Source organism: Hyperoodon ampullatus, assembly GCF_949752795.1.
Source record: "Hyperoodon ampullatus genome assembly, chromosome: 5".
NCBI lineage: Eukaryota > Metazoa > Chordata > Mammalia > Artiodactyla > Ziphiidae > Hyperoodon > Hyperoodon ampullatus.
Window position 1 is genome coordinate 32,531,650 of NC_136918.1, and position 24,563 is coordinate 32,556,212.

At 44.6% G+C, this 24,563-nt stretch overlaps 1 protein-coding gene across 4 annotated transcripts in view; it reads left to right on the top strand.

The window, feature by feature from the left end:
• Positions 1-7,408: 7,408 nt before the first annotated feature.
• Positions 7,409-24,563, top strand: part of KALRN (kalirin RhoGEF kinase) — a gene marked incomplete at both ends in the record, with an annotated part of 640,695 nt that continues 623,540 nt past the window's right edge. For all 4 annotated transcript variants that reach the window (XM_079705108.1, XM_079705114.1, XM_079705116.1 and 1 more), the window contains one exon: positions 7,409-7,481. In XM_079705108.1, the coding sequence (XP_079561234.1) occupies positions 7,409-7,481 (73 nt within the window). The remainder of the gene's footprint in view (positions 7,482-24,563) is intronic.

A 24,563-nucleotide genomic window follows, 5' to 3' on the forward strand; every position in this document is an offset into this window, starting at 1 on the left:
ATTATGGACTCTTCTGGTCTGACTTTTATTCATTCAGCATAATTATTTATCCATGTATTGTTGGTATATCAATAATTCATTCATTTTATTACTGAGTATTATGAATAGCTTGCAATTTGTTTATCTCATCACTTGATGAATTTTGTGATTACATCCTGTTTTCGGCTATTATAAATATAAAGCTGCTATGAACATGTGTGTACAAGTCTTTGCATTGATGTATGCTTTTATTTCTCTTGGGTAAATACCAAGAATGGCTGGGTCATAACATAGGGGCATGTTTATGTAAGAAACTGCCAGACCCAGCAATCCCACTACTGGGCATATACCCAGAGAAAACCGTAATTAAAAAAGACACATGTACATCAATGTTCATTGCAGCACTATGTACAATAGCCCAGTCATGGACGCAACCTAAATGCCCATCGACAGACAAATGGATAAAGAAGATGTGATACATATATACAATGGAATATTACTCAGCCATTAAAAGGAATGAAATTTGGTCATTTGTAGAGATGTGGATGGACCTAGAGAGTGCCATACAGAGTGAAGTAAGTCAGAAAGAGAAAAACAAATATATTAATGCATATACGTGGAATCAAGAAAAATGGTACAGATGAACTGGTTTGCAAGGCAGAAATAGAGACACAGATGTAGAGAACAAACGTGTGGACACCAAGGGGGGAAAGTGAGGGTGGCAGGGGTGTGGTGGGATGAACTGGGAGATTGGGATTGACATATATACACTAATATGTATAAAATAGATAACAAATAAGAACCTGCTCTATAAAAAAAATAAAATAAAATTCAAAAAAACAACACCCCCCCAAAAAAACCAAACCAAAAAAACCTGCCAAACTCTTTCTAAAGTGGTCGTATCATTTAATAATCTCACCAGAAGTGTATGAGAGTTCCAGTTATTCCACATCTTCACCAACACTTGATATGAATGTCTTTTTATTTTAGATATTCATATAGATTGTAGTGTCTCATTGTGATTTTAATTTCCCTAATGACTAATGATGTTGAGCATCTTCTCAGGTGCTTATTTGCCATCCATATATCTGCTAAGGTGAGTGTCTATTCAAATCTTTTGCCCAATTTTTCAAAATTGGGTTGTTTGTTTTCTTATTTTGAGTTTGAGAATTCTTTATATATTCTGGGTATAGCCCTTCATCAGATATGTAACTCTCAAATATTTCTCCCGATGGCTTGTCTTTTCATTTTCTTAACAATGTCTTTTGAAGAGTAGAACCTCTTAATTTTGATGAAGTCAAGTTTATCATTTTTTTCCTTTTAAGGATTATGCTTTTGGTGTCATAGCTAAGAAATCTTTGCCTAGCAAAATCACAAAGATTTTCTTCAATATCTGCTAGAAATTTTATAGTTTTAGGTACACATTTAGGTCTATGATCCATTTTGTATCTAGTGTGAAATATTGATCCAAATTATCTTTTTTTTAATATGGGTATTGTGATAGAATTATGCATTTCCCCAATGATATCTACCTCCCAGTCCTCAGAACCTGTGATTATGTTAGGTTACACAGCAAATTACAAGGGAATTAAGGCTTCAGATGGAATTAAGTTTGCTAATCAGATGACCTTAAAATAGGGAGATTATCCTAGATTATTCTGAGTGGGCCCACTATAATCACAAGGGCCCTTAAAAATTGGAGAACCAGAGAGATGGCAGTGTGAGAGGCTCATAGTGGTTTTGAAGATGGAGGAAGGAGGACAAAAGCTAAAAAATACAGGTGGCTTCTGGAAGCTGGAAAAAGCAAGGAAACAGATTCTCTCCCAGAGCCTCCAGAAAGAACGCAGTCCCACTAATACCTTGATTTTAGCACAGTGAGACCCATTTTGGACTTCTGACTTCCAGAACTGTAAGATAATAAAATTTGGGTTGTTATAAGCCACTGAGTTTGTGGCAATTTGTTATAGCAGCCATAGAAAACTAATATAGATTTTCAGTTTTTCAAACACCATTCCCTGATCTTTGTTGCAAAGCAATTGACAATACATGTGTGGATCTGTTTCTGTACTCCATTCTATTCCGTTGATCTAGTTGTCTATCTTTACACCAATACCACATTGTCTTGATTACTGTAACTTTATAATTATTCTTGAAATTGGGTAATGTAAGTCCTTCAACTTTTTTCCTCTTTTTCTTAGTCGTTTTGGCTTTCTAGTTTCTTTGCATTGAATCAGTTTATCAATATCTACACAAAAACCTTCTGGAATCTTGATTGGGATTACATCAAATCTGCTGATCAATTTGGAGAAAATTGATGTCTTAAGCATTTTGAGTCTTCTGATCATGACACAGTATAACTCTCCATTTACTTAAGTCTTCTTTAATTTCTTTCATAATATATTATAGTTTATACTGCAAGGGTCTTGCATATCTTTTATCAGATTTAGCCTTCATATGTCATATTTTTCCAAGCTAATATAAATAGTGATGCTTTTAAACTTCCATTTACAATCTTCATTGCTAGTGTATAAAAATACAATTTATTTTTAAATATTGGTCTTACATCCTGAAATCTTGCTAAACACATTATTAGTCCTAGTGACATTTTGATGGATTTCATGGATTTTCTAAATAGGCAATCATGTTGTCTATGAATAAAGACAGTTTTACCTCTTCCTCTTCAAGTTGGATGCCTTTAATTTCTTTTTCTTACCTTGTTGTACTGGCTAGAATATCCAGTACAATGTTGAATACAAGTGAGAGTGGATATTTTTGCTTTGTTCTGATCTTAGGAGGAAGCATTTAGTTTTTTGCCATTCAGTATAATGTTACTGTAGGTTTTTTGTAGGTGCCATTTATTAAGTTGAGGAAGTTCTTTCAATTCCTAGTTTGCTGAGAGTTTTGATCAGAAATAGATATTGTATGTTGTCAAGTGCTTTTCCTGTATCTATTGAAATGATCATATGGTTTTTCTTTTTAAATATGGTATATGAATTTTCTAGGGCTACCATAACAAAGTACCACAGATTGGGTGGGTTAAAAGAACAGAAATTTATTCTGTTCCAGTTCTGGAGACCAGAAGTCTGAAATCAAGGTGTCAGCAGGGCTATGATCCCTCTGAGGCTCTGGGTGGAATTCTTCCTTGCCTCTTCCTAGCTTCTGGTGGTGGCCATCAATTCTTGGTGTTCCTTGGCTTGCAGCTGCATCATTCCAATCTCTGCCTCTATTGTAACATGGTGTTTTCTCTGTGTCTCTGTCTTCACATGGAGTTTTTCTCTTCTTATAAGGACACCAGTCATGTTGGATTAGTGCTCACCTTAATGACCTCATCCAAAGTTGATTACACCTACAAAGATTTATTTCAAAATAAAGTCACATTCACAGGTACCTCAGATTAGGACTTCAACATATCTTTTTGGGGGACACAACTCAATCCATAACATATGGTAAATTACATTGATAGATTTTCAAATGTTAAATCCATCTTGCCTCCTTGATATAAACCCACCCACTTGGTCATGTTGTATTATCCTTTTTACATATTATTGGATTTGATTTGCTAAAATTTTATTAAGAATTTTGCATCTATGTTCATGAAGGATAGCGGTCTGTAGTTTTGTTTTGTTTTTTTCTCTTACATGGTCTTTGTTTAGTTTTGGCATCATTAATGCTGGCCTCATAGAAATAGTTGGGAAATATTCTCTCTTCTTCACTTTTTCAGGAAGAGTGTGTATGGAATTGGTATTGTTTCTTCCTTAAATGTTTCATAGAGTTCACCACTGAAGCCATATGGGTCTTGAGTTTTCTTTGTGGGAAGCTTTTAAGCTACAAATTTAATTTCTTTAATTGATACATAATTATTTAAGTTATCTATTTCTTCTTGAGTGAGCTTTAGTAGTTTGTGTCTTCCAAAGAATTTGTCCTTTTTAAGTTGTCAAATTTGTTGGCATAAAATTGTTCATTAATATTTCCCTATTATTCTTTTTACCTATCTATAATCTATAGTGATGTCACTTCTCTTATTTCTGCTAATAATACTAATTTGAGTCTTCTCTCTGTTTTCTTATTGCAGTCTGGCTAGAGGTTTGTCAATTTTATCTATCTTCTCAAAGAATTCACTTTTAGTTTCACTGATTTTTCTCCTTTGTTTTTCTGTTATATATTTCATTTCTTTATGCTCGAATCTTTTAAACTTTCTATTCTTCTGCTTTGGATTTCATTTGCTCTTAAGGTAGAACAGGAGATCACTGATTTGAGACTTTAACAAATTTCCCTCTTTGTACTGTTTTAGCTCTATTTTATAGATTTTTATATGATGTTTTTTCATCTTTATTTGGTTAAAAATTCTTTCTGATATCTCCATTGAGTTCTTAGTTGATCATGGGTTATTTTTTTAGTTTTCAAATATTTGGGGGATTTTTTCAAATATTTGTTATTAATTTCTAGCTTAATTCATTGTGCTCAGAGAACATTGTATGATTTTTTTAAAAAATCCAACTGACGTATAATTTTCGTATCACTTTGCATGATGTTAATCCTCTTAATATATCAACACCTGTTTTATGGCTTAGCATATAGTTTATCTTATGCAGCTGATAGCCGTGCACTTGAAAACAATATATATTTGTTGTTATTGAGTGGTGTATTCTGTATATGTCAGTTAAGTTGGTTGATAGCATTGTTCAAGTCTCCCATATCCTTACTGGTGATCTGTTTCCTTATAAATTATTGAGTGAGACAGATGTTAAAATCTCTGACTATACTTTTGAATTTGTCTATTTCTCCTTGTTTTGTCCTATCAGTTTTGCTTCATATATTTTGAAACTCTCCCAGATGCAAAAAATTTTAGGATTGTTATGTGCAGTTGATGAATTGAAATGTCCCTCTTTATCTCTAGTAACAGTTTTTGCTCTGAAATCTTTGTCTGATATTAATATAGCTATGAACATTTAAAATCTTAATAGAAATTGCTTAATAGACACATCTAAAATCTTAATAGAAATTTCCTCTCAAAAATATCTGTGTCATTACATAAGGTTTTCCCCCATTCTGGTCCACATCTTTTGAAAATTTAATATGAACCTTCCTCTAAACATGTTATGTTTCTTCTGAATTTGGGATAAGCTAATGCTCTTGCCAGGCCTCCGGTTCTCTATCTGCACAATGGTGCCAGTTAATAGCAGCTCTGCCATCATGTGCATGTGTGGGAATGCAGGCCAGGGTTTCGGCTCAGGGTAAAGGGGAAGGCAAAATTTAGAAAAGACAAATGAGAAGTACTTTCATTTTCAGGGAAGGTGGTAAGAAAGGGAGCATCTGGCTACTTTAAGGCAGTTCAGGCTATTAGGACCAGATGAATTAGATCTCATGGCAATGAACTTGTGATGTCAGAGTCTCTATTAATTTTTAAGAAACAGGGTCTGATACATGTAGCCAAGATTGGAGACAGGCAACTGTACTTATTTTTTTCAGTGGGTGAAAAAAAAATTGTGACATTCAGTAAAGAAAGTAGGAGTACAGGGAACCAGAAAGCGTTCACTAAAAACATATTTAATTAATCCTGTTTGCTGTTAGAGTTAGCTGGTTAATAGATCTGGAAAGGTTCCAGGTGCTTTGACCTGGAGAGAGATGGAACCAAGTAGGTGGTCAGCGAAGATAGATCCAGGAGATTCTGGCTGGTGGGTAGCAGGCCATCAATTTTACACTAGGACCTGGTTTTCCTGTGAGGTGTGTTTTAACACACTAGGTCAGGCCACAGCCTCTCCATCTGGCTGGATGAGGCAGCAGCAACAGCCCCCAACACACCACATTAAGTACTCAGGTTTAAAGAGCCTCTGTTTTGTAAGCTTCGCAGTCACTAGGACTATAAACAGAATACTGGCTAATTATTGTTTAATTGTTGCTTAAAAAACCAATTGGCACAATGCAATCACTGCATTAATTACCCCATACAGCATCTGCTTTCTTTTTTGAGGTCTTCCCCATTCCTCCCCAGCCCCACTCCCCACTTTAATTGAAATTCAGCTTGCTGTAACACCTCCTTTCTCCTGGCCAACTGGATCTCTCCATTCACAAGAGGGAGAAGAACAAAACAGAGAAGGCCCGGGGGATTAGGGAGTTTTGACAGCTGTCCAAGAGGAGCGCTGAGATAGGGGCCAAGTACCGAGGCAGGACAGAGACAAATGAGAGACAAGAGAGTCACAGAGGGAAAGATAGGGACACATCGCAATAGGAATGAACTGGACAAAGAGTCACAGCGACAGGCAGAGATGTTTAAAGGGGCGCTGAAAAGGGGAAAAAGGAAGAGAAAAGCTAAAAAAGAAAGGAACTAAGGAGAGTTGGTGAGGAAAATGCGAAAGGCTCAGGAGGTGAAGGAGACTGGAGAGAGCCTGTCGGGAAGGAGCGGGGAAAAGTCCAGCCTCTAGGGACGGATCGGCCCAGCTTGGGGGACACGCAGCTTGGGGGGGGCGGGCCCTCTCACACCTGGGAACGGGGTGGGGTGGAGGAGGCGGCCTCCGGGCCCGGAGCCCAGGCCGCGCGAGAGGCGAGGGTGAGCGCGCAGGGCTGGGGCGCCAGAGCCCCCACGGCGAGCCCGGCGTGCGCCCGCTGGCCCGGGACTCGCCCGGCGGCCCCGCCCCCTCCCCGGCAGCCTCCTTCGCCGGCGCTTTTCCTGCGGGGCTCAGGAAGCCGGCCTAGCACAGCAGCGAACAATAGCTCGGGGCCCGGGCTTGGCTCCCGGAGAGGCCGGCGCGGGGAGGCGGGGGAGGGAGGCGTCCGCGCCGCCGGGGGGCCGCGGCGAGCCCCCGGCCCGGGCCGGAGCTTTAGTTGAGCTCGGCGTTGCCCGGGTCATTGTTGGCTGGGACGGAGGAGCGGGAGCCGGGGGAGGAGTTGTGAGGCGGCTGCCGCGGCGGCGGCGGCGGAGGGAGCCAGAGGGGGAGCCAGAGAGCGAGCGAGGGAGGGAGGCTGAGAGCGAGCGGGCGGTCGAGCGAGGGAGGGAGGAGGTAGAGAGACAGGGAGGGTGGGAGGGAGGAGGAAAAATAAAGAGGAGAGACTAGCAGGGCTGAACAATAGAGACAGGCAGACGGGCGAGGAGGAGAGCCAGCTGCCGCTGCTGAGGGAGAGCGGGCGCCCAGGCATTTTGTACCCCGGCCCCGGCCAGACAGCAGGCGGCCAGCGCCCCCGGGGAAGGGGGACCATGGGGGAGCCGGCAGCAGGCGCCCCCAGCCCGCCGCGCGCCTCTGCCTGAGGGAGCCTCGGCGTCCTCTGTCCTAGCCCTGCCGCCCCGGTCGGCCGCCCGCCCTTGAAGCCCGGTGTCCTCCGGGTCTGCGGCCGCGGCCGCTGCGCCCCGCGCCCTCCGCCCACAGGGCGCCGAGCAGCCCTCGGCCCCGGGCTTCGCCGGCCCCCGGCTGCCCGCGGACGCCCTCCCCCAGTCATGAACCCCCCGGAGGGGGCAGCGGAGGAAGGAGGAGCCGCTGACTCGGACGTGGACGCCTTTTTCCGGACAGGTAAGCTGGGCAGGGCGCGGGGGGTTGGGGAGGGAGGCTGCTACTCTGGATGCGGCGTCTTGGACAAGTTTGGGGAAGGAGGGCTGTTACTGGGGTGTGTGTATTGGGGGGCAGTCCCCCTCGTCGCCGGGGCTGGAGTGGCCGAGATTCTTGTTGTTATGGCAATGCGGGTTGCATTTTGGGGAGGGGTGGGGGCTGGGAGCTCTGCGCCCCTCGGCGTTCACCCCACTTGCGGGAGTCTGTGTTGGGGAGGCGAGAGGCGGTCCCCTCGGGCCGCCTTCTCCCGGAGCGCGGGGATGGGGCGATGTTGGATCACTTTGCAGTGCGCCGCTCCGGCTACCGGCGTCCCCCGCCCCTCCCTCGGCTCCCCCTTCCCCCCAGCGCCTGTCAGCCCGGCTCCCGCCGCCCTGGGCCGGCACCCCTTCTCCGGCCGGCGGCCCCCGGCCCCGATGTGCAAAGAGGGACAGTGGGGACCGGGAGTCGCGCAGGCTGCAGACTGACAGTCGGGAGCGGGGCGGACCGAGGACTGTAGTGCCTGGTGCGTGTGGGGAGCCAGAGTCTCAGACTTGAGAGGCAGACCCGGCAGGGAGGACGGTGGGCGCCTGGGACCTCCTTCTTGTCCTCCTCTTCTCCAGTTCTGGAAAAGGATGAGCTTTTCACAAGAATCACTCATTCCTGGAAGTGTGAGTTAGCGTCCCCCTCATACACACCCACTGAATCTTTGCTTGCCTGTGGTATGTAGAGCACCACCCCCACCCCCCAGATCTGCCTTAACGGCTGTTTTCGGCCCCTGCCACCTCCCAGCCCCCAGGTCTATAGCTCGTCATGTTCCTTGGCTACACAGCCCCTTTCCCAGAGCAGAACCGACCACCCTCATCTACCACCACCTGTGGCCCTGTTTCTCTGATGACCAGGGTTTCTCCATCTCCTCTTTACCTGTGGCTTCCACCAACCCGGTAGGTAGAGCTCCCCATCTTCCATGTCTGGAACCATGTGGTCTGGAATCTTTTCCCCAAAGAGTCCAGTAAGTTATGGGGACCCTGGTCATCTCCCCTCGTTCTGTAAATTGGATTGGAGGACGTGAACTGATGGGGTCAAAGAGCAGGTTGGCTTTGGAGATTCCCTGTGCACCCATCTGTTTCCTAACCTCATAGCCTTGCCCTGGAGGTCATTTGAGGGAAGGGTTGGGGTGCTTTGTTGAGGAGACTTGTGGCTTTAGAAGTCAAGACTTGGTCAGCCCGTATGTTCATTTTCTAGTTGGTCTGAAGAGGAAAGAGCTGGAGGATAGGAGCTGATGCCAGGACCTGGAGAAAGCAGAGGGAGCCTCTGTTATCCTATCCTGCTTCTCAGGGCTCAGCCTTGCCTCCCTCCTTCCTTTTCCCCAGATGTATATTCTAATATACACCTTCCCCATCCCCCCCTTTCTCTCTCTCTCTCTCTCTCTCTCTCTCTCTCTCTCTCTCTCACTCTCTCTCACTCTCTCACTCTCTCACTCTCTCACTTACACACACACACACACACACACACACACACACACGCCCACCCACCCAGGAACCAAAGCATGAATTCTAAAGAGCTGCCTGACCTGATAACCTTAGTTTATTATCTAGGGGAGAGGTCCTGGGGGCTAAGTGTTACCTGGAAACATTCACCAGGACGTCTTCATTGACACCCCTACCATCCACCCTTTGCCTCCCATCTGGCACAAAACTCTGCCTTTTCTTAGCTCTGGGGAAAACTCTTGAAGTGTGAGCTTTCCCACCTTCCCTTTCTGGACCCACTTTTATCTTTTGGCATCCACTCCTCCTTCCCCTTTTCTACCATCCAAACACTAGATCCTGTCTATTCTCTGTCCCAGGCCCTTGGAGCAGATTTCAGTTTCTGGAGGCTTGCTAATTTCTGACAAATGAATTCACACAGTGTTAATGGTGTTAATGGCCTATAATGGTCCAATGTGTTACTTTTCCCAGGGCCTTTCAAAACACAACATGGGGCTTACATTGTCTAGCCCTGGCTCAAATCACAGAGTAAATAGCAGACTGGGTCCGTCTCCTATGGAATCCTGTTGGGGATATTCTTCCTCCTCAGGCAGCCTTGTTGAGGGGGGCCTAGGTCTGATGTGCACTTTGAATCAGAGAAGGGTGAAATCTTCAACGCATAAGGCTGCAAATGACTGACGACCTGTAACAAGCTGTAAGAGGGGGTGCAGACTGTTTGTGGTAGGGTCTAGGACCACCACCCACCCTGAGTGGTCCTCTGTGCTCTGCTTCTTGATCTTACCCCCTTCCAGTCTCTAGCCTGGGCTTTTGCTGGGGATTCTTAAACCTGGAAAAGGCCATATTTCTTAACCGTCTCCCTTCTGAGTCCCCATGTTTATGGAACATAACACTACACCTGGTAGGCTGGACAGATTATAAATTTATTTAGTTGAACAATTGAAAAAGCTTCAAACACATTTTCAAAGTCCCTAGTGCCAGGGTTACCCCTTACTTTCTGGTGGAAAATTTTGCATACACAAAGACCAGACTGGCAATTGCTTTGTCAAAACCCTGGCATACTGTGCCTCTAATTAGGCATGTTTCGAATTATTCTGTCATTTTGGTTCTTTACTTGTCCTCTTCTGATTATTTTGGTATTTCAGTTCTTTTGACATTCCCCAAATCCTGCATCCATACATGTACACGGACAGAAAGAAACACCCATGCACACCCCCTGTCCCCACCATTATTCTTATAGATTGGTGTATTCTGTGTTGTCTTTCTGGGAATTCTCTGATCCACACCTGGGAAAGTGTGTCACAGTAATTTTATTGATCATGGTTATGAGGCAGAGGAGGGGAAATATGGGAACTCAGAACTGGGAATAGAAATCAGTTGGAATAGAAAACCAACAAGGGCTTTTCAGCTTCCACTAGGACCCTTCTGCTGTCCAGGGTGCTATGGGATACAAAAGAAATATTCAGCTTGGTTTCTACCCTCCAAGAGCTTTTAAAAGAAGATTGACAATTACTGCTCAATTAGAGATTAATTACTTGCTGAACATTATGGTGCTCTAAGATAAAAAGTTGGCAGAACTACAGAGGAGTGGAACTGAGGGTAGCCTTTGAAGGGGAGATGGAGGGTGGGAAGAGAATCATGGGCAAAAGCTTAGGGAGGTTGAGGCATTGACATTGAGGATACTGGGAAGACTGGGTAGAAGGTGTAGGGTAGGGAGGAATGGGAAACAGGGTTGGGTAAGTAGGGCAAGGCCAGATAGGGAGACTCTTGGGAGCCCAAGAGAGGAGATTGGATCTGATTCAGGACTGATAGGGAGTCACTTTAGGTTCCTGAGCAAGGGCATGTCCTGAAGAAAGTGGTATTTGGAAAGGTTAATCTGGGGGTCATATGATAGATGAAGTGGAGAGAGAGAGAAAGGATCCAAATGCAAAAGTGATCTGGAACTGAGGGAGAGGGGCTTGGTCTGGGTTGGTGGCAGAAAGGACGGGGACTCAGGGACCACTCTGAGAGACATTGTCCAAGGCAGAAATGTGGGTATTTGTTGACAAACTAGTTGTAGGGGGGAAAGAAAATTAAGCCCTCGAGAATAATGGGAGTAGCTGGGTTAAAAGCATAGAGGACCAACCGTGTCCTGACTGAAGCACTCTGGTTGAGGACAGGAGCTGGTTTTGCAGGGCAGATAATGCTGTTAGCTTTGAATGTGGAAAATTAGAGGTGATTGAGGAGCATCCAGGTGGAGTTGGTTTGTGGGAGATATGGGATTCCAGACAGGAGCACAGGTGGGAGGTTAGGGCTGGCATTGTGGCCTTGGAAGCCTCCTGAATCAAGGCTCACTGCAGCTGAAGCTGTGAATGCATCAGCCCTCAGAGGGAGGGGGTGGAGGGAAGAGGAGAGGGCTAAAGTTAGAATTTGGAGGAGAAACCCTTGTTTAGGAGGTGGCAGCAAAGGAGACTTGATCCTGGAGACCCCAGGGAGTCAACGTGGGTTCTGATGTGATGACAGGCTGCAGACAGGTTGAATAAGAGGAGTGCTGGGTAAGTGTCACTGGATGTGATAAAACGAAAGCCACTATGAGCTCTTGGGAGCACAGTATTAGAAGAGGCATTCAGAGTAGGGATTTGGCGTGGTGGGTAGGAATCAATTACTTGCAGAGTTTACCAGTGAAAGGAAAAAGAGTTTGGGTGCTAGTCAGATGGCATGTTAGTACCAAGAAAAGGGGTTTTCATTTTTTGGTCAGAGAGTCAGAACAGGTTTGGATGTGGAAGGGAGAGAGATTGTGGGCAGGAAGAACTGAAGATGCTTGGTTGATTTTTGAGTTAGATACCTGAAGAGGTGAGACAAGTGGAGGTTCCCTAGTGAAAGTAAAATCTTGACTTTGGTGAGCAGAGGAGAAACCTCCTTCTATAAGACTCAAAGGAAGAAAATTCAGAGGATAAATTTAATGAGATTGATGTGGAAATATCTTTTTTCTGTTGAGCTTCGGTATTGTGAGTCCAGACATTTTTAACTGGACTGTTTGCTGTTACTTGGACCTTGGTCAGCCTCAAACTCAACTCTGTCTTTCCAAGTCCCTAAACTAGCTTCTCCTCTTGTCTTCCTTAATCCTATAAGTGACACCTTCCCTTTCCTAGTCATGGTATTTAGCACCTTGCTATTGTCTCTGAGGAATCTCAGTCTTCTAACAAACTCTATTATCTTTCATAGTGAGCCCATGCTGTTCATCCTCAGGGCCTCTGCCCTAGGCCAGGAGACCCATTATGGTGCTCATGGACTCACTAGCCTTTATTCTTGGCCCTTGGACTCTGCTCTCTCACCCCCACTCCAATTGGCATCTGCAGGCAGATTGCACTTCCTAAAGGAGATTGAACTACTTTCGTCACACCTGGTTTATGAACCTACAGTGACTTTCTAGTGCCTTCAGGGTCAAGTCTGTCCTTCACACCTCAGAGCCAGCCTGCTCTTCTCACCGTCCAAGGGCACTTTGACTCATGTTCCCTTTGAATCATCCACCCCTTCGCCCTTACTCTACAAATGCAACGTATTCTTCAAGACTTTAACACCACATTCTTCTGGAAGCTTTCATAGCTCACAAGACCAACTCTCTCCTCTGAATTCCTTAAACACTCACTTGTCTATACTCATTGTCTCACTTCATCAGAGGTATTGTATTGTTTTTATCCTTTTCATACAATGAAATGATTTGTTCTTTAAAAGATCTTTTAAAAAGCTTGTGATTCACCAAAACCAAACCAAAACAAGCTGTCTCCCCCCTGTATAGATAAAGCAAACACAGCAAAATATAAGCAGTTGCTGAATTTAGGTGGTGATATATTGGTATTCAGTGTACAACTCTTTAGATTTTTCTCTCATAAAAACCCCATCCCACCTAGACAGAGAACTGGTCATTGTCAGGTCCAGATCTGACTTGGAATAACAACCTATGTTGGTGTGCAGTTTTTTGAGTAAATATCACCCTGTCTGGGCATTGCCAGGCACCCTAAAAGGGGTAGAGTCTTTTACCTCCTGAGCTCTCTTTTGCAGCAAAGGAAAACATCTCTTTTTGATGTTGCGTTTGATGCTTCAGAATGTAAACATGACACAATTCAATATTTACCATTCCTTCTTGATTCTCCTCCACTTAAACCCATCATGTTTTGGGCTTTTGGCCACGCCATTTCCCAAGAACTTTTGATGGAGTATTGAGAGGACTTTGTTGTTCTGAAGAGGGAAGGCTATTACTGCATTAATATATTTAGGAACATGTCAACAACATTTAGGTGCACCTCCATAATATTTGGGGGGCTTTGCTTTATCCTTGGGCCACTAATCATCAAGAACTCAATTATTGGCACATTCTGTCCAATTGTATTTGATAATCCCTTGGGGATGGAAGAGGCGTTGGAATAAACTGAAGCTACAGAAAGAAATTAGGTGAGAAGTGACAAAAAATATTCCTGACTGTCGGTGTCAATAAAACACTAGAACAGGTGAACTAGAGGTCCTTTTTAGACGTTGGAGAATGAACACTTTTACTTTTCCAAGTTCTTTCCGGTTCTGGAACTTGGTAGTTTACTTCTGGCGATGGGCAGCATGGTATAGTCTAGTGGTTCTCAACGGGAGGCAGTTTTGTCCTCCAAGAAACATTTGGCAATGTCTGGAGACATTTTTGGGGGTTGTCAACTCAGGGAGGGGGTTGTACTGGCATCTAGTGGGTAGAGGTCTAGGGTGTTGCTAAACATCTTATAATGCACAGGACAAGAATTCTTCAGCCTCCAAATGTCAGTGGTGCTGAGGCTGAGAAACCCTGGTTATAGCCAGAAGACCATGGGCTTTGGATCAGATAGGCTCAGCACTAACCAGGGGCAGAATCTTGGGTAAATTATATAACGTATGTCATCCTCAGTCTTCTGCAAAATGGGAGCAAGGATGCTTGTTTCACAGGTTGAGAGGATTAAATAGGAAAAACATGTGTAAAAAGCATCTAGTGGTTTCTGACCCACATTAGGAGCACAAGAAATACTAGCTGTTCCTGTTGTTTTTATTATTAAGTGAATGTGATGGCACAGAGGCTGAGGGAATCTCCAGAAGGGGTACTGTGCAGGGTTTTTGACACGGGGTGGCAGGGGTGCTGGAGAGGCGTCACGATGGTGTGCAGGAGCCTGGGTGGAATCAGAAGGCTAGGGTCTGGGCCTCAGCTCTTTTTCATTCATTAATTTAATCATTTGTTTGACAAATATTTATCGAGTTCCTAGTGCAGCCATGTATACTGTGCTCTGGGAGTGTATAAAATCATTGCAAGAAAGAATATAGATCAGGAAGGGAAATGAATATAATTACAATACCCACCTCAGGGAGCACTTGAATTTAAGGGGTGGGAAAGGGAGAAAAAGCCTGTGAAAGAGGCCAAAAATGTCAGGCAAGAGAGCAGGAGGTGAACCCTCCCCTTTGCTCTCTACTTATCTGCATGACTTGGGCAAGTGAGTAACATCTGTGTAAGATGAGGTTAGTGCGCCCCAGCACCCAGTTTCCTTATAGGGCTGTTGAGAGACTCAAATAAGATACCGTGTGTGAAAGGTCTTTATAAGTTGTACAATTCTATCCAAATATGTGTAGATAGTTCCTTCCAAATCAAACATTCTATTACTCTAAGTACCACCTCTGACAAGTATTATCTTATTTAATCTGACCTTCATGGGACATTTTTCAGTCCTTCTCAATTTGGTTTCCCAAGGGGACCGGATGGGGCATCCTCCTTACAACAAATCAGGGCACTCCTGTTCTCTCCTCCTCCATAAAAGTATATAAATGCCAGTTCCCCAGACCCTGGCCCACATGGCCCCATGCCATCTGGAGGAGCCCAGCGAGAATGGGGTTCCTGCTTCCACTGAGCCTCAGGTGGGTGCAATGAATCAGGCCCTTCCCGCTCCTTCTCTGTCTTCGTGCAGTTCAGACTCCTCCTGCCACGCCTTTGAGTGTGAATGACTGGCAGCAAAATAACTAGGAAATGATTGGCAGCCACAGGACTGTTGGATCAATAGAGCGGCTTGAAATCGTGTCTGCTGAGGAGTGAGGGAACAGAAGGAATTAGCTGGGAGAACAGAGGAATTAATACAGGGGAGTAAAGAAGAAACTGTTGGAGAATTAGCTTCGTCTCTTCCCCTTCTGTCCCATGGCATTATTAGAAGGGAGCTGATTATTAGCTAGAAAACACAGATATGAGGGATAAACAAGGAGAGTGAAAAGTGGCAAATGAACTGTGTTCTCAAGGAAGTAGCTGCTTCTCGAGCTGAGACCTGAAGGATGGGTAGGATTTGGATGGGGAAGACGGAAGGTATCGGAACAGTGTTAGAAAAAGGCACGACCATCCATGGCATATTTGGGGGCAGTAAGTGGTCCAGTTTGTGTGACTTAGAGGATTCAGGTGGAGGATCAATGGGAGATAAAAATCAGAAGGGGGAAGGGACCAAGTTGATTGACTGCTTCATTTATTAAACCTTTATTGGACTCCTAGATAATCAAGGGCTTTGAATGGCAGGCCAAGGAGTTTGGTCTTTCTGCAGTTAGCTTTCAGGAGCCACTAAAAGTTTCTGAATGGGGTGGTGACATGATGAGGAAGATAAATCTGGCAGCCCTACAGAGGGTCAGTTGGAATGGGGGAGGAACTGCTAGCCAGGGTTGGATTGGGAGACCACTGGGATAGGTTAGGAGGGCCTGAACTTGAGATGGCACAGTGGAAATGGGGAGGAGGGGATGGATACGAGGGAGGTCGTGGATGTAGCGTCTATAGGACTTGGTAACTTGGATGTAGAGGTGTTAAGGAAGAGTCAGGACTCAAAGATTACTCCAACCCTAAATGAAAATTAGGAGTTAAGGAAGAAGAGGAGCAGCTGTGGGGAGGCAGGAGGAGAGGCAGGATTTGGGAGTTTACTTTGGGACGTGTTGCTTTTCAGGTGTCAGTGAAATAGCTTAGGGAGGTGTTGATTCAGTAGGCAGATAGCGGAGGGAGTCTGGAGCTTTGGAGGGAGGCCAGAGACTGAAATATAGATTTGGGAGATATCCGTAAGAAGTTGTGGCTGGAGCTATCAGAATAGATGAGATAATAAATGAAAAGCATATAGAGACTTAAGGGCAGAGGGCCAGGGACAGAGCTGTAGACTCAAGTGAAGGGCTGGAGGAGAACCAGGAGAGAGCAGGGCTTGGAAACAGTCCGGTCATCAATAGGGTCTAATGCTGCAGAGGGGTTGAGGGAGAGGGAGACTGAGCAAACCCTGTGGGTTCTGGAAACTGGGAGATCACTGGTAACCTTTGAAATAACAGTTTCACTTGTGTATGGGAGGTGGAATTCAAATTTCAAGGGAAATGGGGAGTGAGTAGGTGGGGAGGAAGTGGTGGGAGTGCATATAGATGATTCTTTGGAAAGGTTTGGCTGTGAAGGGAAGGTTAAAAATAATAAGGTAGCTGGAGATGGGTAGCAGAGTTGAGGGGAGGATTTTTTTAGGTAGGGAAGATCTGTGAATACCTACGGGTGGGGAGGAGGGAGAAGGCAGGCTTGGGGAAGGGAATGAATATTTAGAAAAGAGGAGCAGTTGAAGGAAGTAGATCCTGGATGAGCCTGTAAGGGTGGATCTCAAGGTAGCTGGGGGGTGAGCCTTGGCCAGAGGAGGAGACTGGGGGAAGGCGGACTTCAGTAAAGTAGTAGGCTGGCCAGCAGCTCTGCTGAGGGCACAATGTGCTTGGTCAACAGCCCCAGCACAGAGAGCATCAGCTGGCTTGGAGACTCAGGGGCTTGTGGTCCTGTGCTTGGGGCGGATAGTTCAAGCTGAAGGCAGCTGTGAAATGGGTGAGCTGGGTTGGTGTGGCTCTAGAAGGCCCCTTGGACAGAGAAGCTAGAAAGCAAGGCTGGGAGGTCCCAAAATAGCAATCCTTTTAGAAGTGCTAGTGGCTTCCTTTTGCAGGCTGAGGTGGGATTTGCTTCAGGCTGTAGAGGGGTCTGCAGAATCACTTCCTACAGAGTGTGAGTCAGAAAGGCAAGTTGGGGGTGGGGTGGAGGGTGAGTGAGGACAGGACAGAAGGAGGAGAACTCAGACAAGAAGGTGTAGGGGCAGCCTCCTGAGGAGGGGTCATGCCTGGCCATCGGGTACTGTCTCTGTGAGGGATGGACATACCTCTAGAGGTTCTAGAAGAAAGAGGAAGCAGACCAGGGGTCATGGTGGAGCCTTTTTCCCATTTTTCTCCATGAAGAGGAACCCTTCACACCAGAGGAAAGATGTCAATGAGCACACCCATTCCTTTGGCCCCAAAGTACTCCCTTCAGCTCTCATTTTAGGGGCAAACCCAAGAACTGTCATCAAGTGAGGCATCTTATATGGCCCTCTAGGGGATGGAAGTAGGAATCCAGGGGTTTCTGTTACCAAAAGGTGGGCTGTGGGGGACTGGGTTTATATTTCCGAGAGCAGGAGGAGGTGGGAGTTTCCTAAGGTTTGGCTCAGTTTCAGAATCACAGAGTCTTAGAACTTGAACTTACTAGCTGTGTGACCTTGTGCAAGGTACAGACTCTCTGAGCTTCAGTTTCCTCATGAGTAAAATGGGTAAAAAAAAAATCTTACTATCAGGATCACTTGATTTGGTAGTTATAGATTGTGATAGTTATATTCATATTGTAAATAGTAATAGAAATGGGATTATATTACTAGTAATAGAATATGACTATATATAATATTACTAGTAAAACTATATTGTATATATTATATATATAATCATATTACTAGTTAGATTTTCCAAATCATGAAAATTATGCTTCAGTAGCTTGCTTCCTCCTCTCCACTCCCCTCCCCTGCGATACCCTCCCCATCTTTCCTCCCTCCCTTCCTCCTTCCCTTGCTTCCTTCCTTCTTTCCTCCCTTCCTCCCTTCCTTGTGCATAGTTAGGTAGGGATGTGATTTTTAAGCTTGCACTTACAGTTATTCCAGGGTATGGCAGACAGGGTCTGGGAATGTGCCTACACCCCTTGCCTTTTACACTCTTACCCTGCAGCCTGGGGACAATGGGCATCTATGGGGAATGGGGGTGGGGAAACACAGTGTTCAGTTGGCAGCTGGACAGTGGGCCTAGAGGGAGACCCAGGAGACTGGCAGATGGCTAATTGGATGTGACAAAAGGGGACTGGGGGAGGGGTCTGGGGCTCCTGGGGGTTTCCTGTCTCTGACTTCTTATTCTCCTGGAAAGGAGATTGTGGGGAGAGGGAGGAGTATCTCTAGGAGCAGTTAGGGGAAAAGATTGGCAGGACTCCATGTTGGGTCTGTGGCCATGGAAGGACAGAGTGCCATTGGGAGTGATGTCACAGCTTTAATTTGTAGGGTGGGTGCAAGATGTTGTCTCTTCTCTGTATCCCAGTCCGCTGGCACATAACAGCCTCAAATACTTGGATATAAAGAGAATGCTTAACCAACTATTGGAACGGTATAATTTTTTAGTCATTCTTCATGGTCCTAGCCATTGAGTTTTGACAGCTAAATATCATGATTACTTTTGATGAGAACTGGACAAAGACTGATCAATTTCAGCGAACACTAGATTTAAGTGAGTGGATCTCTTCATTCATGCTTGCATTCATTCATTCAAGTATCAAACACCAGCTGTGAACCTAATAAGTGCCAGGCACTGGGGCTACACCAGCAAGTTAGAAATCATCTTTCCCACATGGAGAGTAACAGTCTGGTGGGGTTGCCTGACACACAAACAAAGGATTGCATGCTGTACATTGAGAACATAATGAAAGATCAACAACCTCACCTGCATGCGTGTGGCGAGGATTCACTGAAGAGGGGATGCTTATGCTGAAATAGATGAGGAGGTGATGAGAACGAAAATAGACCACTGTTGAAGAGGTTTGGTAGTAAAAGTAAGGAGACTAATACGATGGTAATTGAAGGGGTATTTTGGGAGTACTGGCACTCTTTTGTTTCTTGATGATAGGTGAGATCTGTTTGTGCACTTTCAGTGAGTTGTAGACTTATGTGCAATTTTATGCATACAAATTATACTTCAATAAAAATTTTTAAAGGTTATTAGGTCCAGTGAAGTTTTGTTTTGTTTTGTTTTTTAAAGAGAGAGAAAAATCTTTGAGTGTTTGAAAAAATCATGGGAGGAGGTAGTGGTAGACACTGAAGGTGATAGAAGGTGGTATGTGTGGGGGTGGGGTACCAGAATGGGCACCAGCTTCTTCAAAAGTCAGCAAAGGATGAGAATTCCCAGGCAAAGAGGTTATCTCTGGGATGGAGGGGTACTTCTTCATCTGTGGCTATGGGAAAAGACCAGGTGGTTTTCAGGTCACGTGTACAGGTCAGATGGTAGAGCCCTTATTAAGCTCATTAAGAAAACTGACCTCAGTCTTCTCTGGGATTGGGAACCAAGGTCATCTGAAGGACTGAGGGGTGCTGAGATCCTGCAAAGAGAGGAGACGGATTGGATCCATTCTCTGGAGAATGAGTGAGAATTGCATTAAAGAATGATCTGTCTAGTTGAGTTCAGAGTGGGCTAGGTGTTCAGACTTCTGCATCTTGTTCAGCCCTGCAGCCTCTGGAGTAGAGGTGAAAACAGAGGATTCTTGAGTCCTTATTTGGTAACTTGGATGAGAGGTCCAAGGTGGAGGTGAGGTGTGCACCAGACTTGTTTGGACACTAGTCTCTTACCAGAACTTTACTCAACATTGATGGCTCCAAGACATTTTGGAAGCCCTACTTTGGAAAATGGTCATGTCTGGTTTCCCCAAGTAGGCTGTACCTTTTGCTTTGGAATTGTCTGTCTTCTTCTCAACACTCAATTTTGTGCCTTGCAGATACTTGCTTGATTAGTATTTGTTGCCTTGACTTTTTCTTTTAGAGAGCTATTTATTGGTGTGTAGGTCATTGGGAGTTTTATAATTAAACATTATGTTAAGGAAATGAATCTTTTTTGTGTGTGTGTGGACAGGCAGTTGTACCTCAAACAAAAAGACCTGTGAAATCAATATTTACCATGAAATATAGTGAAAAACTCTTGTTTATTCTGGATTAATTAGAGGGGATCCCTTTTATTGCTTGTTTACAAATATTCCATAGGCACTGGAAAACTAAAGAAGCACCCTTTTGCAAAAATCCACATAGGGAAGTTCAAACATTCAAATGGACCAACTAATCAATATTGACTGAGTGTCTGCAATGTGCCCAGTATTATGCCAGATACTAAGGGGGCTGCTAAAGGTGGGTAACAAATGGTCCTTGTTCCTGAAGAGTTTATGCTCTTGTTGGGTTAGGGGGAGACTAGTATAGGAAAAAATGACTACTTGGAAGTCAATCAGAAAGGGAATTTCTTTCACTCATTCATTGATTCATTTAATATGTGTTTATTGTCTATAAGCTAAAAGATAATTTAAGTAAGTGGTAAATAATGTTTCATTTAGAGAGATTTGATTTTCTTATACTTCATAGAACATTTATTTAGACATTTAGACTTTTTCCTAAATGAAACCATTTCCCCCAATTAATTTAAATGTATGTTATATCAGTATACACGTATCTATTGAGCAACGTGAGTCATTCATAAGCCAGTACCCTTTACATGGGGTAACGTAAGAAGACAGAGGATTTGTTGGTTGTCTGGAGGGGTAAAGGCATTGATACTTACTGTTGTAAGAAATAGTTACACAAAATGGAAGTACAGGATCTATGGTTAAACGTGAATGCTCTTTCTCCCTCCTTTTCCCTGATGTTAAGATAAATTCAATGGACGTATATACTTGTTACATATACAAATATGTGTTTATACAAATGCATAGCTTTCTTTCATATTTTAACAAAAAAGAGAATTATGCTATACCTGTTATTCTGCAATTTGTTTTTATCACTCTATAATCATGGACATTTTTCCATGTCAGTGCATATGTTCCACCTCATTTGTTTGAAGAGTTGTGTTACATTCTGTTGTGTGGATGTGCCACATTTTATTTAACCATTCTCCTAATGATGGACATTTATAAACCAGCTTTTCTGAGGACCAGTGTTTGTTCTGGGACATTATTTGGCCCAAAAAGTAGCAAGAAGGGTCACCCATTATTTGATCATTTTCAAAGGTGACTGTGAGACAGCCGTAGGATCAGGATGTTTCTTCTGCTTTTATCCTCAGGAGGGAGGGAGAACAGCCAGTCCTGTTCTCTGGAGGCTAATTTTCTGTGCAATGTTTACAGATGCTTTTATTAATGACATTTAAATAAATGGTAGAGGCCATTCTTGGCTTTTTTTGTTGTATGCCTTTAAGTGACTTAGGAGCCAGATTTGCAGTCACAATTAGCCAAAAAAAGCCACATGTGTTTTGTGGGTTTGAGTGAAAGTTAATTCCAATACCACAGGTATGGAAGTGCTTTAGGTTGTGTGTGCAAAAGCCATAGTCTGTGTTTGGCTAGAAGAATTCAATGATGTGATTTGGGAGACCTCGGTTTCCAATTCTGCCCACCACTAATTATCTCTGTGACTTGGCTAAACCAGTTAAAATGTCTGTTTTTACAGATGGAACCTGTCTTTCCTCATCTGCAGAAAGAGGTAAACATACTTGCCCTGCCACACATCATAGGAGTAGTATGAGATAAAGTGAGATAATAGAAGGAAAATTCTTTGGACAAATAAAATTGCTGACTCAGTGAAAAGGGTTTTTGTTTGCTGCCTTTCTCTGGGGTCTCCCTTAGTTTTGAGTGTGGTTGAAAGCTGAGCTAGGGTGCTCGGTTGGGAGTGACAGCCATACCGCGTTTGAGGCTGTACATTTTTTCATGTCTGGTAGGAAATTGGTAGCACTAGAGATGGAGTGAAACGTTTCATGATATGTTCCATTTGCTTTTGGAAAAAAGACGTGTGTGAGAGTGGAAGAGTGGTTCATCTGACTGCCCAGAATGGCTGTGGGTTTCTCTCTGATGGGTGACACTGCAGCTCAGTTGCACACTCTTTATCACCCAGACGTGCAAAGAAAATGTAGCTTTTAAAATTTTCTAATGTGGAGCTAATCTCCCTCCACCCCAACTTGGCTAGTTTATAGTATGTCATGTGTTTTTTTTTTCTCCCCCCGATTGGTCTTTTTGGATGACTGTTTCTTTCTGGTAAATTTCTCATTCACTGCGATTTTCTTCTGTTTTCCCACTTCTCTGGGTCTGGGTGTGTAGAGGTGCACCTGTGAACTTGTGGTGATAGTGGCGGGGGCAGGGGGAGAGGGGTGCTTGGAGCCATGGCATGATGGTTGGATTCCCCTGATCTTTGCTTCATGGGGGCTGGTCTGGTCTGATCTGATCCCTGTACTGGTGTCTTGCTTTCTGGGGTATTGTGCTGATACCCAGCACTAACATTCATGTCTTGACTATTTGCCTATGGGGTCAAAGTCCCTGCACATGGCAGCCTCCTAGTCCTGACCCCAGGCCTCTGCCTAGTCCGTGGCTCTCTAAGCATCTCTGAGTACCATCATCAGGGGATGAAGAAAGATATAGATCCCCAGCTTACTCAGTGCCAACTATGAAAAGACAGAACCTCTACACCTGGCTTGCCTAACTGGATACCCACTTGGCCAGTGCTGTGTTTTCACCCCGTCACCTCCACACCATGTGGATCAGGGTATGGGACTGAATGGCAGCTGTTGACCTAGAGGCCTGCAGCCTCCTCAGGAGTGGCCTTAGGGTTCTCAGGTGCCTTCACACCTATTGAGATGTTATATTCTAAAGCTTCCCCCTTCACCCCAAACCCTGGTTGGGCCTTGAGGTGGTAGATAGGAGGAAGCTGGGACCCTGGTGTCCCATCTCCTAGACTGAATTTTTGCCACATTCTCCTGATGCTTGAGGGAGAAAGCTTCTTCTCCTTCTCTTATAGCAAGGATCTCCCTAATGTGGCATCTTGAGTATTCTTTACCTTTGGTTTAGAATGATCTCTGTGGTCAAGTACACCCATTTTGGAGCTTGATGTGTTGATTCCTACACCTCAAGAATGTGTTGAGAATTCAAGCTGCACACTAAAAAAATTCCTGTCCATGCTGTCAACAGCTGAACATGGACGCTTTCTCTTTGCCTGCTACTAAAACTATCCTGCTACTAAAACTATCCTGATCTTCCCTGAGGCAAGTAGATGCTTCTGACAGAGTAAGGGGGAGGTTAAATGTATGTAAGGACATGCAAGAGAGAAAAATACATTGTATTTTTAAACAGTGTTACCCTAGTTAAAACAATAATTTTGGGGAAAAAAGGTTTAGAAATGGGGCTTCTAAGACTGCCTTCACTGGGATTCTGTCTCCATACATGTATGCGTTTATGTGCATGTAAGCATGCGAGAGCGCGCCATTGTCAATTCTTCCAGCAAGCATTTGGTGAACACTTCTTACATCCCATGCACTGTGGTCCAGAGGGGAGCATGGCGCAGTCTCTGTCTTCAAGGAGCTCCCAGCTTTAGGAGGGCGATGGGTGGTGATGGATTACTTACAGAGCTGCACTGCTGATGCCTGCGTTTCTGTCTGGTGAATATGACTAATGTTTGAGTTAGGGGCCTCTAATGGGTCTGGGTTCCCTCTTACCTTGCTAGGATCTGCTTTCCGAGTCTCTTCAGCCTCCTAAAATGACCAGTTCTAGTCAGTTTTGCTTTTTCCAAATAAAGCTAATTCCTTTAACATCAGCCTAGGTTTTCACGAACATGTATTCTATAGAAAGGATGTGTTAAATAAGATCAATTGAAATAGATAATAAAAAAATAGAAAAATGAAGTCCAGCTTAGGGCTATTGCTCTGCTTCTTTTGTGGTGGAGCTGTTTATTTGCTGTTATTTTTTTTTTTTTTTTTTTTTTTTTTTTTTTTTTTTTTTTTTTTTTTGTGGTACGCGGGCCTCTCACTGTTGTGGCCTCTCCCGTTGCGGAGCACAGGCTCCGGATGCGCAGGCTCAGCAGCCATGGCTCACGGGCCCAGCCGCTCCGCGGCATATGGGATCCTCCCAGACCGGGGCACGAACCCGTATCCCCTGCATCGGCAGGCGGACTCTCAACCACTGCGCCACCAGGGAGGCCCTATTTGCTGTTATTTTTAACCAAAATTCTTCCACTTCTTTTTTTTTTAAATAAATTTATTTATTTTTGGCTGCGTTGTGTCTTCATTGCTGCACGTGGGCTTTCTCTAGTTGTGGTGAACGGGGGCTGCTCTTCATTGCGGTGTGCAGGCTTCTCATTGCGGTGGCTTCTCTTGTTGTGGAACATGGGCTCTAGGCGCACGTGCTTCAGTAGTTGTGGCACGTGAGCTCAGTAGTTGTGGCGCATGGGCTTAGTTGCTCCACGGCATGTGGGATCTTCCTGGACCAGGGCTCGAACCCGTGTCCCCTGCATTGGCAGGTGGATTCTTAACCACTGCGCCACCAGGGAAGTCCTCTTCCACTTCTTTGACCCAGGAAGACTTCTGTGTTTTACATACTGTTCTCACTCCAGGGCTCTGGGACTCAAGTAGCTCTAGTAGCTATGAGCAGTGTTTCTCATTTGACCAGGGAAAATGAGAACTCTGTTTCCTGTGAAGGTGGCAGAAACTGGGAGACTGGCAAAACAGGAGG